The sequence below is a fragment of the Micropterus dolomieu genome, linkage group LG10, assembly GCF_021292245.1.
Source record: "Micropterus dolomieu isolate WLL.071019.BEF.003 ecotype Adirondacks linkage group LG10, ASM2129224v1, whole genome shotgun sequence".
Classification (NCBI taxonomy): domain Eukaryota; kingdom Metazoa; phylum Chordata; class Actinopteri; order Centrarchiformes; family Centrarchidae; genus Micropterus; species Micropterus dolomieu.
The window spans coordinates 24,117,282-24,142,882 of NC_060159.1; the positions used below are offsets into that span (position 1 = coordinate 24,117,282).

At 37.7% G+C, this 25,601-nt stretch overlaps 2 protein-coding genes across 3 annotated transcripts in view; one reads left to right on the forward strand and one right to left on the reverse strand.

Moving 5' to 3' along the window:
• The window catches only part of si:ch211-243j20.2 (uridine-cytidine kinase-like 1), a 27,248-nt gene extending 23,232 nt beyond the window's left edge, over window positions 1-4,016 (reverse strand). The window contains exons 1-2 of the mRNA XM_046060247.1: window positions 3,907-4,016; window positions 1,669-1,877 (exon numbers count right to left, since the gene is read on the reverse strand). Of these exons, the coding sequence (XP_045916203.1) occupies window positions 1,669-1,877; window positions 3,907-3,986 (289 nt within the window). The 5' untranslated portion in view covers window positions 3,987-4,016. The remainder of the gene's footprint in view (window positions 1-1,668; window positions 1,878-3,906) is intronic.
• The window catches only part of slc30a2 (solute carrier family 30 member 2), a 24,137-nt gene extending 1,404 nt beyond the window's left edge, over window positions 1-22,733 (forward strand). Inside the window, exons 2-9 of one of the 2 annotated variants that reach the window (XM_046060249.1) lie at window positions 2,531-2,651; window positions 14,094-14,305; window positions 16,317-16,463; window positions 18,321-18,474; window positions 19,732-19,951; window positions 20,518-20,623; window positions 21,728-21,862; window positions 22,542-22,733. In XM_046060249.1, the coding sequence (XP_045916205.1) occupies window positions 14,149-14,305; window positions 16,317-16,463; window positions 18,321-18,474; window positions 19,732-19,951; window positions 20,518-20,623; window positions 21,728-21,862; window positions 22,542-22,687 (1,065 nt within the window). In that variant the 5' untranslated portion in view covers window positions 2,531-2,651; window positions 14,094-14,148 and the 3' untranslated portion in view covers window positions 22,688-22,733. Of the gene's footprint in view, window positions 1-2,530; window positions 2,652-5,927; window positions 6,011-14,093; window positions 14,306-16,316; window positions 16,464-18,320; window positions 18,475-19,731; window positions 19,952-20,517; window positions 20,624-21,727; window positions 21,863-22,541 lie in introns of those variants that run through there. The other variant, XM_046060248.1, reaches the window with a different exon arrangement.
• Window positions 22,734-25,601: the final 2,868 nt, after the last annotated feature.

The window sequence follows — 25,601 nt, forward strand, 5'->3', positions numbered from 1 at the left end:
TACTTCTGACGCAGGTGCTTGCGTTTCTTTGGTACAGCAGGTGGAGGGAAGGTACGATCACACTACACTTCTTCCCTAGAAATATTCTCTGTCTCACATTAGCGCATGATGCATAAACTCTGGCATTCGTTTCTTGTTCAAGTAAAATCTTCAGCCGACACCTTTGTTCAACTTAAACATTGAGACACTGTGTTTGAAAATGTAGATGTCATGATTCTAGCGTGTGCCTTCACCCTTACAGTACAACATCACACTACCAGACAACAAACCACAGCGTTGCTCTTACATTTAAAGTTTGCAATCACTTTGTTCAAAAAGACGGGAGCAAGAGTTTCAGAGTGGTGAGTCATTAATCTTTAACAAATATATAAGTTTTAACTGAGCTCTGTCTCTACATCACAGTAACAACTTTATGTCCATTGACTGCCTGGAGGGTAGCTAGTGTTTGGAAGGGAGAGGAGAGCTGTGTGCTGCAGCTCCCTGTGTTTTTCCACTGGTGTTTTTGAGGGCGTGTCGGACTAGCCGCTTGGCGAGCGTTATATGAGGCGCATTTAAGCGGCTGGACTACAAACGAACTGTTCAGGCAGTTCAGAGCAGAGTTTTCTGTGGGAGCTGGGAACTCCCTTTGGGCTGGACTTTGGGCTTTTGCAAACCTATTACATGCACAAAAAAGATAAATAACTCAATAAAGGAGAGGGAAAAAGCTAAAAAGCATAATAGCACCTCTTTAAAACTGAACTCACATCCTTTTCAGGGCTGAGTTTGGGCAATTTCATACTACATACTTATCAGAACAATAAATTAATTGGAGAGGGACAGGTAGGTTAAAAGTTGCTAAGAAAACTCCCGCACACTGTCTAACTTGCAAAAAATATATATGTATTGACAAAAAGTTTCAGTGCTAGACCTTCATTAGGCCAATGGTGTTACATAGAGAGAAACCATCTTTTGTATGAGGTGACTTGATTGTGTAGACTTAAATTTAAGCCTTAAACTGATGAAGTAGTGGTTTACTTTGTGCATGATAAAGACTTTGCTGTTTCTTAAAGACACAATATATTTAGAATTTGAAAATGTGTGACTTTGCCGACCCAATGGGAGTATTTTATAATTATAGGTGCTAATAGGGCTGGACGATCTTTCCAAAAATGTTATCACGATAAAAAGTTTCATATCCTTCAATGTCAATAATTATCACGATAAGCATCGAGTTTAAAGGCTGATTTTTGCTCCTGAATGAAAATTGAAGAAACCTGATGGTTAATTGTGGTTTAAACTCTTCTTTATAATCAACACTTCATAACAAACAGTGGATCACTTCATAAATCTGAGATAGAACATGAAATTTTGTCAACAAATATACATGCGTAAAAGCTTTTTCTAGTCCTTTTTCCTTCAAGAAAATAAACTTAATAAAAAAGTCCTAATTTATGTATGATTCAAGTGAATAAAATCAAACATTTATTGAATATTTATTAAACATTTGTTATATTGTTATTGAAAAAGATTAGATCGCGTTAATTATTGTTAATCGCCCAGCCCTAGGTGCTAAAAACTAATACTGGCTTTAATTGGTGCAAATTAATCATTCTTATTTTTTGAAATCCCTGATGATACCAAAGCAATAAGACAGTAGAACAGAAGTAAATGGCAGCTGCCTGATCTCACCAATAACAAAGGCCTCTTTGAAGGTGGTCCCAGTGACGTTGTACCAAGGTGGTCTGCCAGCGGTGTAGATGGTCCGTTTGTTCGTCCTGAGCAGTGGAGGCTCTGTCTTAGACTGGCTCGTGGTGCGTTTTTGCGGCGATAAAGACGGGGTCAAAGGGCACCGGGGGACACGGTTTGAGAGGCCATCCAGGGAATCCTCTCCACTCCCACTGGAGTTCAAGACAGGAAGACAACAGATGCCAGTTTGTAATAGGCAGGGCTAGATTTAAAGGACCAGAGCTTTTTCAGTCCTTACTGAAATTGACAGATATGAAACTCTATAAATACTCAATCACCATCACCCATCTTAACTCAGACAATACTTTATATGTGGGGTAACTGATTCTAATCCAATAAAGGTCTTTTTGTCAAGTTCAGTGAAGATACACTGCAGAATTGATCTGATTCGGCTCCGATTTAGTCCCTGTGACTTGTTGCCTGCACGTTCAACTAGTTTAATCTTCTGTATGCTGTTTGCCATCAGATATGCCTTGTAAGCTCATAGATGGCCCCGTGCTGCAGCTCCGATACAGGCATTGAAGTCATCTTAAAGTATCTCCAGGTTCCACAAAGCTAATTGTAAGACAAGTCTTACAGTCATAAGTAACCCTTTCCTGATCAAATGTAACTAATCAAAGTTGTGAAGCTATAAATGGGCAGAAAACAGACTTTACCAAACAATTAAAAATTGGCCTAAATTTGATAATTTAAAGCTGTTTTTTTGTTGGCTTTTGTGGACCTGCAGATACTTTTACTGTCCTGCAGAGAGATGAGAGGGAGTCTATGTACTGTAGTGTCTCTCTCTGAACTCTTCTCTCCACAGTGAGGTCTCTGCTGTCGGTGTGGTTGAGGGGGAGGAAGGGGGAACTTGCCAACCCTCCCCAGGAAATCACACCACTGCCCTGGACACTGCACGGCACAGAGTGGGGCCACCATTCACATGAGTAAGGCTGTCATCACTTAGCTTTTGGGACTAGAATCCAACCATCTCACTAAATTAAATGTTTAATGTTATCACACATGAGAAGATTTAGATAAGATTAAAACAACATACACTCTTTCTTCCCTTCAGTGTCTAGTTTTCTAGTGTTTAATAAGAGAAATAAATTCTATTCTAAAAGTGCCGCATGTAGGATTAAGTGTGATTGTGCAGCTGTGCAGCTGTAGTAGCTCAGGTGGTAGCGCAGAGAGGCCATTAACTGTGGATTGTTGGTTCAATCCCCAGCCCTTCTGTCCACATGAGAAAGTCACTTGTGATCAAAGTGTCTGCCAAATTTAATGTAAATATAAGCTTGTGCCTGACTCATTTTTGATATCTCTGATGATTAAAAAGGTCACTACAATAATAAAAACGCTAAATGTCAATATTGTATTGCTTTTTCACCCTAATTGTATTAAAAATAAAACGCTGCTTTTGAATTCCTAAATAGACAGACACTAATTATATTTATGTATATCAAATTATATATAAATATATGCATGACTTAATGATTAGTGTCTTGATTTGATCTTGTATTTGATGTTCTGTTGATGCTTGTATGTTGTTCTCCAAATGTAAGTCGCTTTGGATAAAAGCGTCTGCCAAATGAGTAAATGTAGTGTTTTTATAGTACATTTTTATTAGTAAAGCAAATATTAACCTGACCTAATTTAAATAGGTGTGGGTATGACAGTAAATCAAACATTTTCAGAGCTGGTCCCACTCAAATAACCAGTCGTGTTGCACTCCTTTTTTCTCCCCCATTACAGCACAATATTTGTGGGAAATAAACTGCTGTAAAATCACAGGTGTTTGCACAGCCAGCTATGGGATATCCTGAATCACACAACCAGGTTCGCGTGGCTGCCTGCCAGAAATAAAATGAACCGTTATAACGTTAAGCGCAGGTGAATCCAAAGGAAGGCAGCTAGTGTTAACATTACAGTAGCTAGGTATGACACTGCAAACGACTTTCTGGCAATTTTTTTTAAAGATTTGGCCACAACCACTCCGTGTTAGTGATATTTGAACTGCCCTCATCTCTTTGTCTTTCGCTTTTGTGCAGCTAACGTTACGCGAACACAATGCGCGGCTATGACTGTGGAAGCTAGCGTTAGCAGCGTTAGCCAGCTAACACGAGTCGTTTTCACTGTGTCGCTCCGCTACAGTCTTCTGACTCCTGTCAAAGACAACCCGTCTTTTATTTTCACCTGCCCCACCTTGACATAGAGCTGTCCGCTTCCGTTCCTTCATCTGTGGGCTGTTTGTCTGGCTTTCTATCGCTGCGTGCTGTTTCCATCGTCGGCTCAGGCTCAGAGCGGCGCGGAAACCAAACACTGGAAGCGTCATGACGTCAGAAGACGTAAACTCATGCTGTATTTATGAAAAATGTGTTAAAACCTTTTTCTAAACAGTCTATGGTTAAAAACTGAGGTTAAAACCAAAACCCTCACTCGTTCTTTCACTATTAGTTTAGAAATAGTGTAGATTAATATGGTATAATAATACTGTATGTAATTATAATAATAATATAAGCATTGTTTTGTAAAGAAAAAATATAAAACTGGAAAAACTTAATCCCATGGGCTGCAACACAAAAAGTGACCTGTTTTCTGTCAGAAAATGTAGTAGCCTATAATGCTTGATGATAGCGATGTTTGTCTGAAACCATTTTATTCACTTACCTTTCGACACAACTGCTACATATAGGCTACATGTCCACTAATCAATTACACTAAATTGAATAACACTGGCAAAATAAAATGGCAGACAAACTAAAACAGACCTAAATAGAAGCTGTATAATGACAGGAGTTTCTTAAAAATAGCACTACTAATAATATCAGTTTTGGCCAAAAGGTTGTTTTGTCCCACCGGAACCTGAATGCAGCATTGGCGTTGTAGTCTTGAATGAAACTCAGTGTAAACACCCCCCCCCAACACCACCACATTGTATTTTGTATCTCATAGGCCTGCATCATGTTCACACAATCAGTAATGAGGCATTATTTCATCATCTTATATCGATGCTTAACAGTTTTATGTTATCAATAAATAGGCTAAAGCTAAATCTTTAAGCCATTGTTGCTTGATTGGCACAAGACATAAATCTGTAACATAACATAGCCTACTTTTATGTGCAGTATCTATTTAGACATAATGTGCTATATGTTATCTTAAATATGGATCTTATTTGCATGAATCTTGCTTTATATTTTTTGACCCCTTGACTACATGAACCCGATTATGTTTTATCATTTTTTCATATTTTAAGATAGTCATACATCTCTTTCGACCTGCGCTTTAACATGATGTGTAGATAGGCCCTATGTATATAAACACTAATGCTGAAATGACCCTTATTCAGTTTAGGATTTTAGTTTGAGGATTATTCTTTAGACTGACATAAATTTAATTTTCAGATACAAAGACATGTGCTATAACCTTTAAGACTGAATCTGTGATAAGTGTGTTACTGTTAAAGCCCGCATATCATTTCTGCATTGCATAAATCTGCTTTTTCGTTACCATATCAAGCGACTGTAAAATAATGTATGAAGGCAAGAACAGATAATGCAGAATCTTATTAAGATGTCTGCACTGATTTAACTGAATTTCTACAATACATCCCATTTTGTGAAATAACGTATATATCTTCAAAATAGCCAATGTGAGCATAAAATTCTGCAGGAAAGTGAATCTTACAAGCAATATTCTGCTAAATATGTTAATTTACAAAAGGTAGGCAACATTTGAATAAATTGTTTAAATGCTTGTTGGAATTTATGTAAGTAAAACATATTTCAAAGCTCAAACATACATTAATGTGTTAAATGAATTAGTCTTCGTTCTATTGATGCTTGTCTCATTAGGGTTCACCAACCGGAGGTGCTGCTTGTACCGGGTGATCAGTCAGGCTTTGCCTATCTGCCCTGTCCACTAAGAGCAGCTGCAGTGTTGAAGACGCTGCTGCAGCTCCATGTTCGAGGCAACAACTCCAGCCTAATTAAAACCTCCATCAGAAAACCCCCGCATGTTGTTTCCTGCTCCTGCCTTTGCAACACCGCAATGAAGGAATTTATCAGTTCGTTCTCACAGTAATAAGGTTCGGGCTGACTTTTCCCCGCGTCGAGTGAAGATCAGGGTACCGGACCTGTCGATTCTCACCAGCAACTCCTGCAGCATCCTTACTTCTTTTTTTTTTTCTCAGACGGGACACCGACTGACTGCGGGCTGAATAAATGGATAATAACCCTGCAAATTCGGAAAAATCTCAACTGATACACGAGAAGAATGCGAAAATGTATTCCCTAAAACTTCAAAGGTGGGAATAGCCTATGTCATGTTTCAAATGATTGCACCTGCATGCAGAATAATATGTGGGGATAAGTTACCTGTAGCCCAGTGTTACATTCGGCATGCGATTTAAAACACTTTGGACTGATGGATCATGTCAAGTTTAATGAAAGTGGCCAGTAAGAAGCCAGCACGCCTGTTTCTCGGTGATTCTTGTAAGGTAAAATTAGCAGCTTGAAGTTCCTAAGTGAATATTTTTGCAATCAGCACCTGATCTCTGCAGGGAAAACTGCACGCCTTGGCTGCTGTGGGATCAGTTGCTACTGTGGTGCATGTGCAGGCTGCCGCTCTTGCGGGCTGTTTTATGTGAATGAACAAATTCATTTCCATGCTTGGCTTGTTTTTGGACAGCCTGTGACAAATGGCCCCGGGGCCAGTTCACTGAGCAATGCTAAGCAGCTCCCTGCACGTTCCGTCTGCGTGGGACATAAAGAAACTGGAATCATCGAGATTAATAACACAGTTCGAGTACCTGCAGGTTAAAGTAGTCCTACCACAAAAAACCCAGAGCGGTTTAATTATTTTTAATCTAAATAGTAAATTATCCGGCAAAGACATTGAGAACAAATAAAATAAAAACTCATAGCCTAGGCTATAAAATAATCAAAAAAACAATGTGCCATTTCGAGAAGATGAGTCTTAGAAATCAGTTTGTCTGATTCGTCTTATAGATATAACTCTTAAAGGCTTTTGATATAAAATACGTGTACATTTGGAGCATTAATATTAAACAAAATATAAAAAAAATCGTATTAAAGTAAAAACAATCTAATGATTAAATTTGTGATCTTGAACAAATAAATACTTTTTTCTGCATAACACAGGAAACTGCTAAAGTCTGCAACAGATGCCCTTCATCTTTGTTTGTTCAACAGAAAACCCAACCTGCTGCTGAAACACACCCCTCTGATTTCAATACTGATTTTAACTGGAAATAATATAAAATACAGTCCTACATAAAAAATAAAAATGCAATTGAGGGAATTATTTCTCAGTGGTCGCATTTTATCAAACTGAATCGTAGCCTATAGGTTTCATGCTGCGTCAGTTTTCATCCATCTAATCAATAACTGTTATAGGCTACAGACTTGTTGGACGTGATTGATAAACTCTTTAACGCTGCTACATCAGTTGTCACTTTTTAGAGCCAACCCGAAACGTAAAAAATATGTGAACTGACAGAAGTTTTACGCTTCAGAGCGAGAGGAGGTGTCGTGCTCTTTAAACGGTCATTTACACCGCCAGGTTTTTACTGCAGACATTTAGGCCTCTGAATAATCCCGCTCATAGAGATAAAACTTATTTTCTAGAAATGAAAGAAATTGTTATTAAGATTCTGAGAGAGGTGAGTGGTGTGTTTATTCCCGCGTGCGTGCGTGCGTGAGAGAGAGAGAGAGAGAGAGAGAGAGAGAGAGAGAGATATGAGACCACATCTGAGATTTCATGCACCATTTGCACAGTTTCTGCGTGTGTGTGTGTGTGTTTGTGTCATCTTCAGCATTTTTCTCGGCCAGCAGCAAAGTGACATCACTCCTTTTTCACATTTAAGACCAAAATATATACAAAGATAATTTGTATAGGCCTATAATATTTTTTCAGAATTCAAAAAGACATTGACATATTTTTTTGGTACCACTAGGGCAGATAACATGCATAATGGCTTTATTATTGTTTAATAAATCGTTTACTAATGCCTTATTCAGTTATGCACCTTTAACAGGTTGTGAGGTTGTGTCCAGAGAGTCCCTTTGGCTTTTGAGTTATTCATAGTCAAGTGTAGACCTAAAACGATTCAAGCAAACAGGCCATCAACAGAAAATTAACTGGCAACCACAAACTATTTTGATACATTATTAAGACAAGATATTCTGTTTCCAGCTTCATAACTGAAGATTTGTTTTTAGACTATTGCTTAGACAAAACAAAGAACTATAATTATATGTGGCATTGGGCTCTGGTCAACAATAAGCATTTTTCAACAGCACATAGGTCACATGACATTATAATGTTAGCAGCAGTTTCTTATTGTCAAGCCATCACCTTATTATTAGTCAATAATCAAATGTAAATGTTTATAAGTTGGTAAGATTAATAGATTTCTACATTTTGTTGACTGACTCATAGATTAATTGAATATATATATATATAAATATGTATCAATACCATCAATACATTCATCAGCAGCTCATAAACCCTTTGTAAAGGGTGTCTTATCAGAAAGTAATAACAACTTTTTTAACAAACTGAAATAAATCTCCTTCCCCACCTCTCTCCTCATTTTCTGTCATCTATGTCAACTTTCAACTAGAGATGAAAATGTCCCCCAAATAAATAGTCTCACAAAATCCAAGATCAGGTCTTGAAATTGCTCATTTTGTCCGACCATTAGTCCAAAACCCAAAGATAATTTACAACGATATAAACACAGAAAGGCAAAGACTTAAGCATGTGGTACCACTATTACTAACAAAAAAGTTGATCACATTTCAGTAATTTCAGCTTCTAGTGTACTTTATATGAGGTAATTTGGGGAAAAACAAATCTGCCAGATCCCATGGGAAAATTATGAATATGAAAAAATTAAACATTTTGGTTTTGCACAAAAGAAAATCCTGTGGATTTTACAAGGACATTAAAAAGTGAAATCATGAATTAAAACTTACACCAATTAAAGCTAAAAATTGTCAATACCCGTTAATACCCATAAAAATAAATATCCCATGTAAAGTTAAGTAAAATAAAATAAAGCTTCTATACTTTGACAATAGCTATTAATACAGAAACACAGAAAACACCAAATCTGGGATTTTTATAAATACAAAACACAGTTAACATGAAAACATGATGTTATTTACTGTAAACATCCCTCATTCAGCCAAATTTTTTTCTGGTATTATAAACACAAAATAATAATTACTGATTATTACAGTGTCTTCATGATATCACTCAGCTCTATCTACCAAAGCCTATTTGTTGGATGATTTACTCATTGGATGAGGGTTAATGGGCGTCTGGCACTACAGCTTCCAGAAAATTCCTCAGATAATAACGAGTGAAGCCAGTGAGACTTTTCATGGACTTTGGTCACCAGCCTGCTCTCTGGTGGCTCATAACTTCTACCCTAATATATATAAGTGCAACTTAATGTTCCTTATGAACTCAAAATAGATTATTACAAAGAAACATAGCTAAAATTATCTATTTATAATACTAAATCATTATTAAGATTATGTTAGCCTGCTCAATGCAGGCTTTCCAGAGACACTAGGCACTGACATGGCAAGTTCACCATCTTAGAGTTAGCATGCTAAACACAGCTGAGGCTGATGGGAAGGTAATTAGTTTAGCAGGCGTTTGGTCATTAACCTACGTATTTGAAGACCACCTGATATATTGACCTGATGGTGGCACTGGATAAAATGTCAGGGGATCACCAAAGTTAGTAGGATTTATCCCCTGGGGATCATAAATGTCTGTACATAATATCATGTCAATCCATTTAATAGATGTTGAGACATTTCAGACAAATGTGTTGGACTGACAGACAGACATTGAGTTGCTGCTCACGTCTCAGATTCTTTCAGCGATCTTATTCTGCTGTTCTCATTGACGGCTTCTGTGTCTTGGTTGGAAAAGCAACTGAACCAATCAGAGCTTTGTAGGCGGGATTAATAACGGGGACGACATCTTCCTGTGCAAGAGCCAGAAATACAACATGGGAAAATGGGTGATATTGATGATGGCAGTTGTACAGGTTCTTGTACATAGAGACCCAAAGTGATCAATATTATGTGAATACCAAAGCAACAGCCAATCACATAACTGGCTCTGCCCCAATGACACATTGTGGCTTTATAGGGGTTATGTTCTGGACTGATTCTTGGTCAGGCACAGTGGCCTACTGGAGTCTTGTCGTCATTGTTAGATCGCCAGGCCACCAGAAGCCACCTGGAAGTTACTGTTCCTGGCCAAGAAAGAGTCCCACTCATGACACCCTGGAAAACCACACACGAAATATAACTTGTTAATTAGCGAGCTTTAAAGCAGCTCGTTGGCTGATTTTGTTACAGTTCTGCAGAGACTGCCGTTTCCTCCATTTTCCAGTCTTTATGCTAAGCTAAGCTAACCAGCTGCTGGCTAAAGCTTCACACTGTACCGTGCAGATACGAGAGTAGTTCTAATTTTCTAATCTCTCAGCAAGAATGCGAATAAAATAATTTCCCAAAATGTTGAACTATTCCTTCAAGAGAAGATCTGAAAAAAACACAAGACAATATAAACAAACACATACTGTGCAAATAGGATTCAAGTCGACTTACAGAAAATATTTTGAAGACCAACATGAAAAATATTAACTGTTCCTAACAACATTATGTCAACTAACAAACACATAGACAGAATGGATAACATCCTATGATTCCCGTCTGTGTATTAACATGAAAACACCATCAGACTGAACAATGAAATGCAACACAAATGGCAATTCAGTCTGATTCTCAAGCCACAAAAACGTGTCCTCACAAGCACTGAAATGACAACAGTAATAATCATCATCACTTTGACTTGTCTATTGTCTATAGACCAAACATTGTTCATTTCTGCGCTGCAGCAATCCTTTCTCCCTCCAGGCATTGTTATGTCAGTTACAGAAAATATTGTGCGCTGCTCTCATATAGCAGACTGCAGCAGTAATTAAACCCTTGATGGTTATTTTTTTCAGTATACAGCTCTTCTGAGGTCTCTTCATATCATATAATTTCACAGATCACTGAATATTCCCTCAGGTCCCTGCATGGCTGATGCTGAGCGTCAGTGAACAAACACTGTACACCTGCCCTGTGGGATATTGACCAACAGATGAACTCTAACACTGTGGAGACCCAGCATGTGATCAGTGTTGTCTTTTTGCCAAACAAGAACACAATGCAGCAGCTCTTACAAACTAAATTGTATTGTTTCGTATAGTTTTGTATATGTTGGTGTAGGCAGGGTGACTGCTGCAGAAATGCTCAAACCACCACTTACTTTGACAAACTAACCTCACGGCGCTATTCGACAGTTGCCCACAATCTTTACTTATTATTACCTTTAAATTAGATAACATGCAATTGTACAAGTTAACTCACATTTTCACCTTTTTTTTGTTTTTGCATTTTGCTGATTAGATTATAAGATTAAAGTACTCTTCAGGAGAAATGTCTTGAGGAAATAGGAATGAGTAAATATCTTTGCAAGCACAGAAACTATAAAACATTAACACCATTAGATATTTAACATTATGATGTTTGACAATATTGCAGATATTTGTCAGGAAAGCTTTAGCTTCAAACCAGGACCAATTAATTTCAATTTAGACTATACTTTAACCATAATATATAAATTAATCCTTTATGCTGTTGAAATTAATGTGTGATAGTTAACATCTGCTGTCTAGTAAGTTCACACCAAAAAACCCCAGGAACAAACAAACAAAAAGCTTTTATCAATGGTCTAAAATTCCAAAGGCTAAGCCACATATGGTTGTTCTTTACTGTTAACTGCTGTTGTTGCTAAATGCTAACAATGCTAACAAAATAATCATCCTTTAATATATATGTTTAAATAATAAGGTGATTAAATGTTCATGTCCAGTACTACACCGGATACTTAATGAACAACAAATCTCAGAAATGTTTGAGATTTTAAGAAAAACTAGTAAAACAAACCCTTTACTAACCCTATGCTAGCTAGAAGAACTCTACTTACTATCATATTCATCTTGCTTGATGCAGAAATTGATTTGTTGAACCACAAGAGTCTAAAAACGTGTCTTTTTTGTGTTTATGATATTTTGTATTCATATTTTAAAGACAGTTTTATCTGCTTAATAATAACAACAACACCCTCAGATATGAACAAAAACGTTGCCTTGAGGCTTCAGAGCTTTAGTGTAAATGTGTTGCATAGGATATCATTGTAGGCTATGTGTGTGTGTGTGTGTGTGTACGTGTGTTTGCTCTTATGTCCCTGTGGTATAATTGAACAGAATCTCTTTTCCGCTTGGCTGCTTCTTTTCAGCTTGGGCATCCCGTAATGTGTGTGTGTGTGTGTGTGTGTGTGTGTGTGTGATAAAGGCTAATCATGACACACTGGCAATCTCCTACTCCAAGTGTGTGAAATAAAGTGTGTGTGCGTGGTTATCTCAAGTGAGCCCAAATTAGTTTTTTTCCACCTCATTATCCACATCATCGCAGCTCTCACTCACTGCACATGCCAAGGATAGCAACCTGGGTGTGTGTGTGTGTGTGTGTGTGTCTGTGTGTGTGTGTGTGTGTGTGTGAGGAGAAAATGTAGAAGTCAGCATTTTGTTTTGTTCTCGTGATGACAATCCAGCTCGACGCAGGCTGTATTGTCAGAGGTGAAGTATATCCACATGTGTAATTCCCATGTTGAGAATGCTTTAACAGTCACTGTAGGTAGCAACATTAAAAACATCCCTCAGTCAAATATGATGTCATTTGATTAAGAATACAGAAGAATCAATCAATACTTCCCAGTAAATGTAATTGGGAAGACTTTAATCTGAATGGCTCAAGGGACGGCAGTCTGTTGGTCCACCACTTTGCTACAGACTGAAATATCTAAACAACTACTGGATGGAACACCATGAATAATGTAACCTGCTGATGTTGATGATCCCCTGATTTTTCATCTAGCGCAATTATCAGATCAAAATTATAAGTCCAGTCCTAATTTGGTTTAAAGCCAAATAACTGCAGAAATAACAATCTTCACCTCAGCTTACTTAGTGCCATGCAGAAAAGGCTAGCATGCTAAATTAAGATGTGAGCATGGTAAACTTAACTCCTGCTTAACATCATGCTAACATTATCATTGTGAGCCTGTTTAGCATGCTGATGTTATCAAAACACAGCTCATCTAACAGAGCCACTAGCATGGCTGTGGAATATTAGTCATGTTTTACTTTCTTTGTCAATTAAGGAGATTTTAATTTAATGTCTATGAACGGTCTGGTAAGCACTGAATTGATGAGTGTTAGATAAAAAGGCACTAGGCTAAACTCTGTTGATAAACTGAAGTTAACCCTTTATTCTTTCAGCAGCATTTCTATGACACTATTTTAATGTGTAGTTAGGGCCTGCTTGACACCAAAATAAAGCAATTAATGAAGTTGAAACAAAGGTCAACTGCAACCTTCATGTCTAAAACTTTCTTTTCTAACAAATATAGCCCAGTATTACCCTCAATTTCGATCTGCAAAACACCAAATCTATGCTTGCTGGGTACCAGCACACGCACTGAAATGAATCTCCTGAGTAAAAAGGAAAATTTAACATTCATACACACAACCCACCTCACTGTCCACAGTAATCGATATCAACTGGCTCTTTAGTGGTTGACCCGCCTCACCATTCTTCCACTTTCGTGGAAATTGATTGTAATCCACTTTGTCAAGAGGAGATCTGTTTCCATTTGAAATAGCTCTACCAAACAATACTGTGCTCTGCAGCAACATTTACTCACAACATCACTTAATGTCTAATCCATACGGTAGATCCAAGCTGAAGTTGAATTTGGTCTGACGTGAGTGAGCCCAAGCTTGAATCACCGTGTATATTACCAGTCATGTCAGCCCAGCGATGCCCAAAAGTTCCCAAACCTTGTTCTCTACCATTATAAAATGTTTCTACTGCAAAAAAACAAATCCACCTTAAACTGGATCTGCGATGAGCACATGGAACATCCATCAGCTCAGTTTGTTCTGCTTTCTTTTGGTTGCACTCATATGGATTTTGTTAAAATACTGATGTCTTAACAAGTTATGTAATTGACTACCTGACTAGTGTAAGTACAAATACAAGAACAGGGGGTGAAGGAGTGGCGGGCATTGTTGTCAGCCACATTGTCTGTTTTTGATACTACCTCTCAAAATCTCCATTCACAGAAATAGTCAAATTCTAAATATACAGTAGGTGCTTTTAAGAACTATATAAATGGAAGTGATGGACCATCTTTGTCTTCATGAATACACACTTTCTCTGTCCCTACAGCTCCTTTCCAGACTCCAAAGAGCAATATCCCGAGTTTCCTTTCAAGAATGGTGGCATGGCGGGTGCCATCGAGCTGAAACGACCCGTTGGTGCCCACTGCCACGGTGCCAAAGCCTTGGTGTGTGAGGACAGCGTAGACAAGCTGCTGGCCAAGAAGAAACTCTACATCGCTTCAGTTGTCTGCCTTGTCTTCATGATTGGCGAGGTCATAGGTAAAATTTTAAAAGCTCAAACCTCACGACTGAAATAGAACAGAAGGTCAGACTTTGTATTTATTTATTTCAAAACTTAAAATGATAGAAAGGCCATTTTTGGTTCCATAATCAAAATCTCAGCGATGTACATTTTTAAAGAGCGTCAAAACAGCCAGTGATCTAATTAATATCAAAAGTTTTTATGGCAAAATCTCTCTTCATGTAATGTTTATCTATTGGATACCATGAGTTATTAAACAAACAAAAATTGTAGGTACATCTACTTTTGTTGTTTACGTTTATCCATCCCCGCGACCCTGTACGCAGGATGAGCGGTTGACGATGGATGGATGGACGTTTATCCATATAGTCCAAATATAGACAAATAAATAAATAGACATACCAACATGACTTAGAAAATTATAATGCAAACTAAGGTAGTGTCAACACTTGATTGGCAGCTGGACAAACTTGTGATTATCAGGATGACAATACTGATTTAAGCATTTTAGCTACAGTGACTTCTTATAGCCCAAAGATTTTTAGCAGTACGGACAGCCTTCTCTCATGGACAACAACTGTAGCAATAGCAGATGATCAACAATGTCAGAGGAAGACAGGCCGGATTAACGGTGCTTGTTACAGTCCTGCTACAGCCACAGACAGGTGACAGGAGTTTTTTAAAATTTGTGTCTTTGACCGCTGTCAGGATGTAAAATTAATTTCAGCAAATATAACAAAAACACACACATGAGATTCTGTGCTTTAAGGACACTCTTAAATCTTGAGTGTTGGACTTTTGTTTGCTGCTCATTAATATTGTTGTTATAAATTAATTTCCATAAACAGGCTGTTCAAATGACAAACTAACAGGGCTGGTAAGTTTTAGACAAATGTTTACATCTGGTTGTTAAAGTAGTTAACTGTTTCCCAGACGATCACTCACATTTGCGTGGCTTGACTGCAACAACATTGCAGGTGTCAGATGTAGATTTTTTTAGAATTGAAGATGACGCTTTAATTGAATACCATGTCAATAATGTTTTTGTTTTTTCTAAAACTGTTTCTAAAGCATGGAATAGGTGGGAAAAATATCTTATTTATTCATGAACTGAATCACGCTGAAAAAACATTTTTTAACTGATACAAACAATTGCATATGTGCAGTAGATCTTGTTTTGTTTGGGTTACGTTTGTTTAAAGCCGTTTTGGTCAGCTACTCATCTTTGTATAAGGTGAATATATTGTGCCGTTAGATGCTGGTGAATGTGTTTTAAAACGTACCATACAACAGTGAGAACTCATTTCATGCTGCCATTAAAGACAAAATTACTACTTCTAATCGGAAGTGCAGACATTGATATAATCATAATTGACATACTGCAATGCTGATGTCTTGAGTGACTGCACAACTCTCTCTAAAATAAAAAGGAAACTACAAAGAACACAGCATGAAACTTTTTATTGCCATGAGAATTAAATGGTGTCTCACATTTACTGGCTGATTGCCCAAATGTTTATGATGATATAAAAGAATATCACATCTCTTTTACCCGAGGCATTATGCAGGTTAAAAAAAAGGATCTAAGTATTAATAGATCACGGTTTGTAGCTGTATTAAATTATAGATTTTTACAAGCCTTTAAAAGATAGATGTAACTAAAGGCTGAGGATGTTACTGCTCAGAGGGTGTTTCACGCTCAGTGACACACTCCTTCTCAGCAAGTTTTTAAAGCCATTTTTCTTTTCATTAACCATATTTAATAGATCACTAACTAATAAATTTAACATAGGACCCGGCCAAACTGAAGAATGTATTTGATCTTTGGTGTATCTGGAGGTTGTGATGAGGTTTACCCAAACAGTGGAACTTCCATTTTTTATTTTAATAACTTTTAACTTTCATGCAATGATTCAGCTAAAAATGAAACAGCTGTTTAGATAGCACTTCACAGATGTAAAGCGTGCATCAGGATTTGTCAGAATGATTTGCAAGGCCAATGGTAATATTTCTCACAACCCATCACAGGAGGCTACCTGGCCCACAGCCTGGCCATCATGACTGATGCAGCCCACCTCCTGACAGATTTCGGCAGTATGATGGTGAGCCTGTTCTCCCTGTGGATCTCCTCCAGAAAGCCCACCAAAACCATGAACTTTGGTTGGCACAGATCAGGTGAGGACCAGAGATCAGATGCCTCTGAGCAGATGGATAGATTGATGAAAGAGGACAGATGAATGAATGCTTGGAGGGATGGAGGATGAATGGACAAAAAATTTAGCACACTCATTTATTGATATATAAATGTACAAATCACTGAATAAAATCTTGAACCCGTACTTTTCAGTGTCGAATTATCACATAAAGCATCAGGCGATGAGTTTTATAAGTGTAGTTTTACCTTTTCCAGCTGGTGGTGGCATCAACATGTCTACATCTGCAACTCTACAATGCCTCAGCTGTTACTTTCCTTTCTTTAAGATGGTGCATGATGACAGGTAGTGTTGTAGTAAAAAAGTGGTCCTAACACACCTTTTTAATGGTCTCGGTCTCGTCTCGGACTCGACTGCATTTGTACTCGGTCTTGTCTCGGTCTTGGACATTGAGGACTCAGGATTTTATTTCAAGACCAGTCAAGACCATAACTTTGGAAATATCAATAAATTGCTTTTGCATTATCAGATTTATTTGTTAACATCCTAACTTTGATTGGATGTAAAATGTATTGCTTCAAATGCAGCCAATAACCCTAAATAAAAATGTGTTGTTACCGTAACGCCCGCGACCCTGTACACAGGATAAGCGGTTGACTATGGATGGATGGATGGATGTTACCGTAACAACCGTCCCTCTTCCACGCGATGGTAAGCATGGAAAAGGAGTGTTGAATAAATATGCTTATTTGATTTCAGCTCTTAGTGTTTGTATGTGGGTGTTTTAATGGGAATGTGGATCTTTCAGATCAATTTGAGAAGTACCTATGATGTCATTCCACATTTTATTGCATGTCATGTAATGTGGGGAACTGGTCTTGGTCTTGACTTGGTCTCAGCCCCTAAAAGCCTTTTTCTTGTCTCAGTCTCGATAAACTCTGGTCATGGTCTTGACTTGGTCTCGGTTTGGGTGGTCTTGACTACAACACTAATGACAGGTTTAGAATTTTTTAGCAACCTGCTAAGCGTGAATTTATGAATTATAAGCCAGGAGACAAACACCATATTTGCAAACTATGTACAAGCATGCGAAAGCCCTGCATGGCTCGAAAACGTATCTGCAATTATTTTTATTTTCGAGTGACAAAAATTTATGACATGCCACCATTTGGGATCTGCGTGTAACCACAGCTTGCTTTGATTTTTCACCAGTCTTCTTTGTGAATGATCATTTAATTCTTTATAGCAAGGCAGTAACATCTGAGCATAAAAACTGGCTTTTAATTTCACACTTGCCTAAACTGTGCACTGATTTATCGCAGCGTATCTGACACCCGAATGTCTCTCAGTGAACCTAGAAGAGAATTTGACACAGATGATTTCTAGAGAGGTGGACAATTGAGTATTTTTGTGGAGGTTAATGTGACTGGTGTCCTGTCTCATCTACAAAGACAATGTTGTCATTCTGCAACAAACAGTCTCACTGGCATTACTTTACTAAACTCTGGAGTTTGGAGTGTTTTGTGGTTTTCCCCTAGGAGAATAGGCACTTGCAGTAAGATTTGTGAACTTACTGCATTTCTAAAGTATATGCACAGTAACTCATAAAAATAAGCTGCTATTAAGCTGCAAAGCTGTGAGTGTGTGTTAACACAACTTTACACTTATGCTACATGTGTGTTCTGGGTGTCTATTGTGTCTTGTGTGTCTGAAACTGATTTAATGGTGAAGCTCGGCCTCTGAGGGATGTGCTCTTTTATGTAACTTCATGTCCTGCTGCAGTGTTCAGACAGAGGTGTGCTGTTTTGTACTATGTGTGATGAACTGTTTGACTATATAAGTGATTAAGATTAATTCCTCGCTTCTCTTCTCTCCACAGAGATCCTCGGGGCGTTCATCTCGGTCATTTCCATCTGGATTGTTACGGGGGCTCTGGTCTATTTAGCCATCGAGAGGATTGTACAGAACGACTATGAGATTGACGGACATGTAATGTTAGTCACCTCCGGGTGTGCCGTCATCGTCAATATAATGTGAGTGGATCTCAGCATAATGGGTGTTTATATGGTACATTAAGGTATGATAAAGGCAAAATAATTAATTAAAAAGCTACATATTTCATAATACTACTAAAAATTCTACTTAAAAACTACGTTCACCTCAGTTTTAACAGGTAATTATTTCTCGCTAATTCAATAACGAAAACTAGAAATTCTCGCAAATATCAATCCACTATTCCAGAACAAGATTTCTTCCTATGTACAAGATTATACGTATGTCTGTGTTGCATGCTTGTTTGTCCACACTGAAGAATATTGTATATACAAACAAAAATGCCTTCTTCAAACCTCATTAACACAACTAGCATATAAGTCCGTCCTTGAAATGCTGTCATTAAGATAACAAGTGGAGCAACCCTTATATTGCAGCCTTTTATATCTTCATTATCTTTTCATGCTAGAATGGCAGACTCTGTAAACTCTATAAATAATAATTCAGGCGGTTTAACAAGTAGGCTATCTTATGCTGCGTTCTATTTACCTTGGAAGTCGGAGCTAGGAATGATGTCACGCTAGGGCTGGACAATATGGCCAAAAATGTTATTGTGATAAAATGTTTCATATCTTTCGATATCGATAATTATCACGATAAGTATCAAAGCATTATTTCTTTCGAGTTTAAAGGCTGATTTTTGCTCCTGAGTGAAAGTTGAAGAAACCTGATGGTTAATTATGGTTTAAACTCTTCTTAATGATCAACACTTGATGCCAAACAGTGGATTACTGAGCAAATCTGAGGTAGAACATTCAAAACAATTATGATAAAATATTTGTTAACAATATGCAAGAGTAAAAATTAAAGGTTTTTTTCGGTCCTTTTTCCTCAACAAAACAAACATCTTAATAAAAAAATTCTAAAGTCCTAATATGTATGATTCAAGTGAATAAAGTCAAATATTCATTGAATATTTATTGAACATTTGTTATATTGCAATAATTATTGTTATTGTTTAATTGTCCAGCCCTACAAATACACTACTTGGATCATGAAGTCTGTTAACAATTTCAGGTCAGCTCCAATAAAAATGGTTAAATCCGCCCATACAACAACTCAGTGTTTGTAGCCAATAAAAATCTATCTGTTGTCAGGGACAGTAATTAAAACGAAAATATTAATTATGTATTACACTTCCTCTTCAGGAAGTGTAATACAAGGATTAACATGAATGCAGCTGTTCTCCCTGTGCTGTTAAGATACACAACACCTAAAGTACCTCTTCATTTCTGCAGCATGGCCTACATCCTCCATCATTCGACCACCTTTCACGCCCACGGCAGCGGTTATCACCACATTGACGAGGACGGTCAGAGTCCCGTCGCTCACGGTCATTCCCACTCGCTCCTCGGTGGCCACGGCAATGCAAGCGTCCGTGCTGCCTTCATCCACGTGGTCGGAGACCTGCTGCAGAGTGTCGGAGTCATGGTGGCAGCGATCATCATCTACTTTCGGGTCAGATATAGATCACATTCATGTTAGGGTGAGACTGAAATGTCAGTTTGCTGATGTTGATGCTTTAACAAAAATCAATTATGATCCAATCATGATGCAGTTTGACTTGAATTACAAGTATGTATTCTTTAGTCTTCTTGTTACAATCCTGGTTTTCAACAAAATTCTGACTAGAATATGGTCTAAATACTGTTCTACAAGCTTTTCTATCAAAATTTAATTTTTTATCAAAATAGTGATTTATTTGTATTTTAACTTCTAATATTCTCCGTTCAATACATAGTAAAATACCTAATTCCCAAAACAGTCAATTATATTAAAAGCATCATGGTAATCAGAAGTGGCATTTAAAGGTAATATTTTAATATGTTAATTTGTACAGAAGTGAGAGATAAATGCTTTTATTTATTCTGTTTATTATGGATGAAAGGGTTAAATAGTTCCATCATCATGCAAGATGCTCCCTTTGCCTTGAGCACTTTAGTGGTTTATGTCTGTGGAAAACACCATCTGATGTGTCTTTACTCACTCTCTAAAGTCTCCCTACCCTCTTTTCTCCCTTTCAGCCTGAATATAAAGTTGCAGATCCCATCTGTACATTTCTGTTCTCTGTCTTTGTCCTCTGCACCACCTTCACCATCCTCAGAGATGTCTTTAGGATACTCATGGAAGGTACTTAACTTCAATAATAATCAGTAAATCTATATTTTAGAATGTTTTTTTTTAAATCTAATACTTGAAATGCTGAAATTGGGAGAGGAGGATGGTAAAAACATTATCTTCTGATGTGATTCCGGTGATTCTGACTGGAATAAAAGGTTTTGGCACAAAGTTATTACATCTATAGATGCAGATATTTTAAACTTTGAACATAGCCTTTTATCCGGTTCCAGTCTTTATGCTAGGATGAGCTAAACAGCTGCTGACTGTAGCTTCATATTGACTGTAACAGACACATGTGAGTGGCAGTGATATTGTAACTCTCTTCAAGAAAACAAAAATACACATTACTCCAAAATGGAAAACTATTCATTTACGGTGGCTCGTGACTTGAAGTGGGATTTATGACCAGCACACAGAGTTGTTTTCCTCCCCTGCAGCCGTGATCAAGCTGTCAAGTTTGGACCTGATCTGACAAGGTCAGCATCACATGATGTTAAGAGCTGTCTTGTTTTGTCCATGCATGAATAGATTCAAAACACACCACTATGCCATGACTAAATCCCCATAGACGTCTGTAGATGGCTGGTTAAAGTTTAGTAAGGTTAAAGTTTACACAGAACAAAGAACAAGAGCACAGATGGTCAACATCCTGGGGATGTCATAAGAGTCCTGGGACATTTTACAATTCTCTTCACTGAACTTCCTCAAGATTACCCTCTTAAAAGAAGCCCTTGAGGCATCTTTTAAAACAGTTTGTAACGACAGAAACAGGCCTATGGTGTCAATGAGCAACACAATGAAATTAAGAACTCATTTTATATAATTTTCATTCTGTGTACATTCTTCAGTCATGGCGTTGTAGCATGTGACACTTAAGAGATTTGGCCAAATATGACTACTTGAATGTGAACTTAGATGATCAGTTAAATAAAATATATTGCTGGTTACCTGAAAATAAATGTAAAGTATACAAACATGACAACCAGGCTTTTATTATTCTTAGAGTATCTTAGAGTACCATCTGACGCAGACTGGGCTTTGTGTATGAGACACACATTCACAGACACATTATGGGAGCTACTGAGTATTAATTTATGGCCTGTTGCTTTTTAGGGTCTCCTAAAGGAATAGAGTTTAACTCTGTGAAGGAGGTGCTGCTGTCTGTGAAGGCTGTGAAGTCGATGCACTGTCTGCACCTCTGGGCTCTGACTCTGGGCCAGGCACTGGTCACTGTTCACCTGGCCATAGGTAACGTAACATACTGATCCATTAACCTACACTAACTAGAGTAGCAGATGAAAGTGCTCGAGCAGTTAAGGGTCTCAGAATAGACGGTTTTGTAAATTGTGCAGATTGTTGTAAATATTGCAAAAGCAAATTTCAGATGTTATGCTATATAAATAAAGTTGACTTAACAACAAAGTTATTAGTGACATTGTTAAGGTGTTTTAACTTATTACTGGTATGCATTCAAAATGCTACTAACCTACAGGGTAACCAAATATATTATTTACCAAAGAGATAAAATTAGACCACACTGGCAATGTAAACTGAACAGGCACAACCTGACAAACCTGATCAAGATGACGAGCAGAGTTTCTACCAGCATACAGATGGATATGATAATGATTTATAATAAAAAAAATTTGCTTTAACTAACTTACACTCTATAGAAACCAAAATGTCTCAAAATGTGCATTTGGGTGAAATTACCATGCGACTCTTGAGAGCTATCAACTGAATCATATTTTAATTTCACGCAGATGGCCTTCTGCATTTCAAATAAAATCTCTAACTGCACTAATTTATTCTGGTGCTTTAAATGTCTGTGCAGCTAAGAAGAGAAACATTCGAGATCAGAGAAAGTAGCATAACAATATCTAGTAAAACAGACTCACTGTGCTTTTTCTTTCTTATTTCATGTCAGAGGAGGGTGCAGATGCTCAGTCTGTGCTGCGGGAGGCTACTGATCTGCTCCACACCAAGTTTGGTTTCTACAGCATCACCATCCAGGTAGAGCTCTACTCTGAAGACATGAGCCACTGCTCCCACTGCCAGGACCCCAGTGACTGACGCTGATACTGGAACGGACAAGACTGGACCCAACAGGACATGGAACGGCTCATGCACATTTTCATTCTCTCTTGGTTAGCTGGACCAATGAGAGGAGCATTCACAATGCAGCTTCCAGTTAAAGGAATTTTTGGTACATTGTTGTGTTTGCTATTAATTAAGTCACAAGAAATTAGATGGTGAAATCATCCATGTGTTGGTAGAAGACTGCTATCGCTGGAGCTCCATGCTAACATGTAACAGGCCTCTGAAGAAGGGGTGTATTTATACTCCAGCCCTCAAGGTTGCTTGGAGTTTTTACCAAAAATTGGGCCAATTTTTACATGAATAATTGGGGTGAAACTGCACCTTGGGTTGATAAGGTGTTGGCTTGTAAACAAATCTAGCAAGACTGAAAGAAGGTGGAGCAATTTAGCCAAATATGTTCATCCTGTCTTAAAAAATATGCAACAGAGCCATAAGACTTTTTCTATCTCACCTCCTTTTTTGATCATCATCTATTTATGTAATGACTACTTAATAATAGATTGAAAAAATTATTATTTATAATTGCTAAATGCGTTCACCATACTTGCAAGCCAGCTCACAGCTAGTTTACAGTAGTTTCAAATAGCTTGAAGACCTAATTATTGCAGCTCCAAAACAAAGTTGATTGAGAAGAAGCATTTTACCTTTGCTTTAATGTGTTCTTGATGTTTGTCCATGCGAGATGTTATCTGTAAAAACGCTGCCATTAAGTTTGCATTCATATGACCAGAACCAATAAGAGCAGCAGGGGACCATTGTGACTACAGTAGAAATAGGACAAGCTGATTGATGTGTTGAAAAGTGTAAGGACATACATGTAAGCATATACTGAGTGACTGGATGACAGTAGGCCACGAGCGCAAGGAATCCTATTAGTTATAAAACAGTTAATTTTCTGTTTGATGTTTAGATAACTACACTTTTAAAATGAAATACTAAAAGTCAATTTAAGTACTGCAGCAAAGTTTATATTTACGAAACTATTTCAGTCTGCTTTATGAAAGTAGCTGCTGCTCGTTGAAACACTGCCTGATTTTTAGTATTTCAAGAGAAACTGCCAGATATAGCACCACCTATTGTTAACGATTACAATAAAGCATGGGGGCTGCTACTTATTTTCAACAGAAACTTCCCTGAAGCTACTTGCACAAAACAGTAATGCAAATCCTTCTATCATAAAATCAGATAACAGAATATGTGCTAAACTGTTAGCATGGAGCACCTGATGTAATGTTCTACCAGGGACACATGGATGACTGTGATGTCTGTTGTTTTGACACTAACTTTACCAAACTGCTCTTCTACTGCACATTCGCTCTACAGCTCACTGTCATCATTGTTCCATGAACCTGCTTTCCACTAAAGGTCAGACATAAATCTGCAAGGCTAGCTGGTCACAAATTACATTTTTAAAGAGTTTTATTTGCAGAAAAGTTCTTTCTTGACATAAACTAATTGCAAACATCAGGTTCATTTGTACCACACTGACAAAGGTTGTCTTTTAGGGAAGAAAAGCATCAATAATACCTCTAAGAATATACATTTTGTACATTCTGTTGGTTGCTGCCTTAGGAAGATCACAGACTGAAGGTGTAAGACCTGATGTCATGATAAACAAATGAGACAGTATGGTGATTATTAATCATGTGAAGACACCTTGTCATATACAAGTCAAGGCAATATTTGTGAAACTGAAATAGCAGCTATTAAAATTAATATAAGACTTGTGGAAACAACAACTGGCCATCATGATGTCACTGCAGCATTTCAGGCAATTTTATTATTTGCAGCAAAAAAAGAAGAAATTTCTAAACTTATTGACTCCCTCACATCCTAAAACGTACAATATCCTGACCTAAACTGCTCTAGTACTCCCTTAAAACAGAAGTATCTGCCTTATATCTGATAATTAAGCTCAGTCTGGACTTGTTCTATCTCTCTACAGTACTGTACTTTGTTTAATTTTATCGCATAATGCCAAAGATGAGGAGTCACCTCTGTCTCCATTACAGAGGGTCAGGACAATTAGATTTTAGATAGCACTGTATTGATTGAGCAGAAGGAAAATTAATAAGCGTCAGACTGAAAAAGCATCCAGCAACTTCTGTCAACTCTGTGCAGACATTTAGGTCTGAGGGCAAAAATGATTTAGTCCTGCAGTTGGACGATTAGTTTCAGCTTCATGCTGTCATCCATCTATCATCTATGGCTCCTTCCTCCTGTAGCCGCAGTGTTACCCATCCATCTACTATATGTCTCTCTGTTCCCCGAGCTTTCATCTATCTATCTCTCTGCATTCCCATCCATCCATGTTTTGCCATCACAGGGCCCTGGAGTAGGCTGGGTTTTCAAAATAAAAGCACCTAAAAGTAACAGGAACTTATGTCAGGCTTCACTAGTGCTGGAGACTTTCAAAATAAAACTCTGAAGTACTTTTTTATTTACTCAAACAACACACCTCCTTCTATGGCTCACACATCAGCTGATGGTTTACCTTTATTGCAACTAAGACACATCAACATCCACTTAAGCTCATATAAGTCCTTACAATATAACTAAGTTCAACACATTTCATTGCTTACACTATATTTTGCACCTACTATACCTTTCCCTTTATTCCAACGCTTCATACTCCTTGATACAAAGTTAAGCCAGCAATGCAATTTAGCTCCCAGCCATTTATTAAGCAAAGCTACGCAGCTCCTATCTATACATGAAACCCCGGCTGTCCATCCAGCAGTGCAGCTCAGCGTCAGCTTTTCAACAGCCAAAAATCCCACTGCTGTTTCTTCAGAAATTGCATTCTCTAGTTAACTATGTTATTTGCGCAAAACTGATCAATTGGCTTGAGGTAGGCACTAGAGGAAAGGTTGTGTAAAAAAACAAA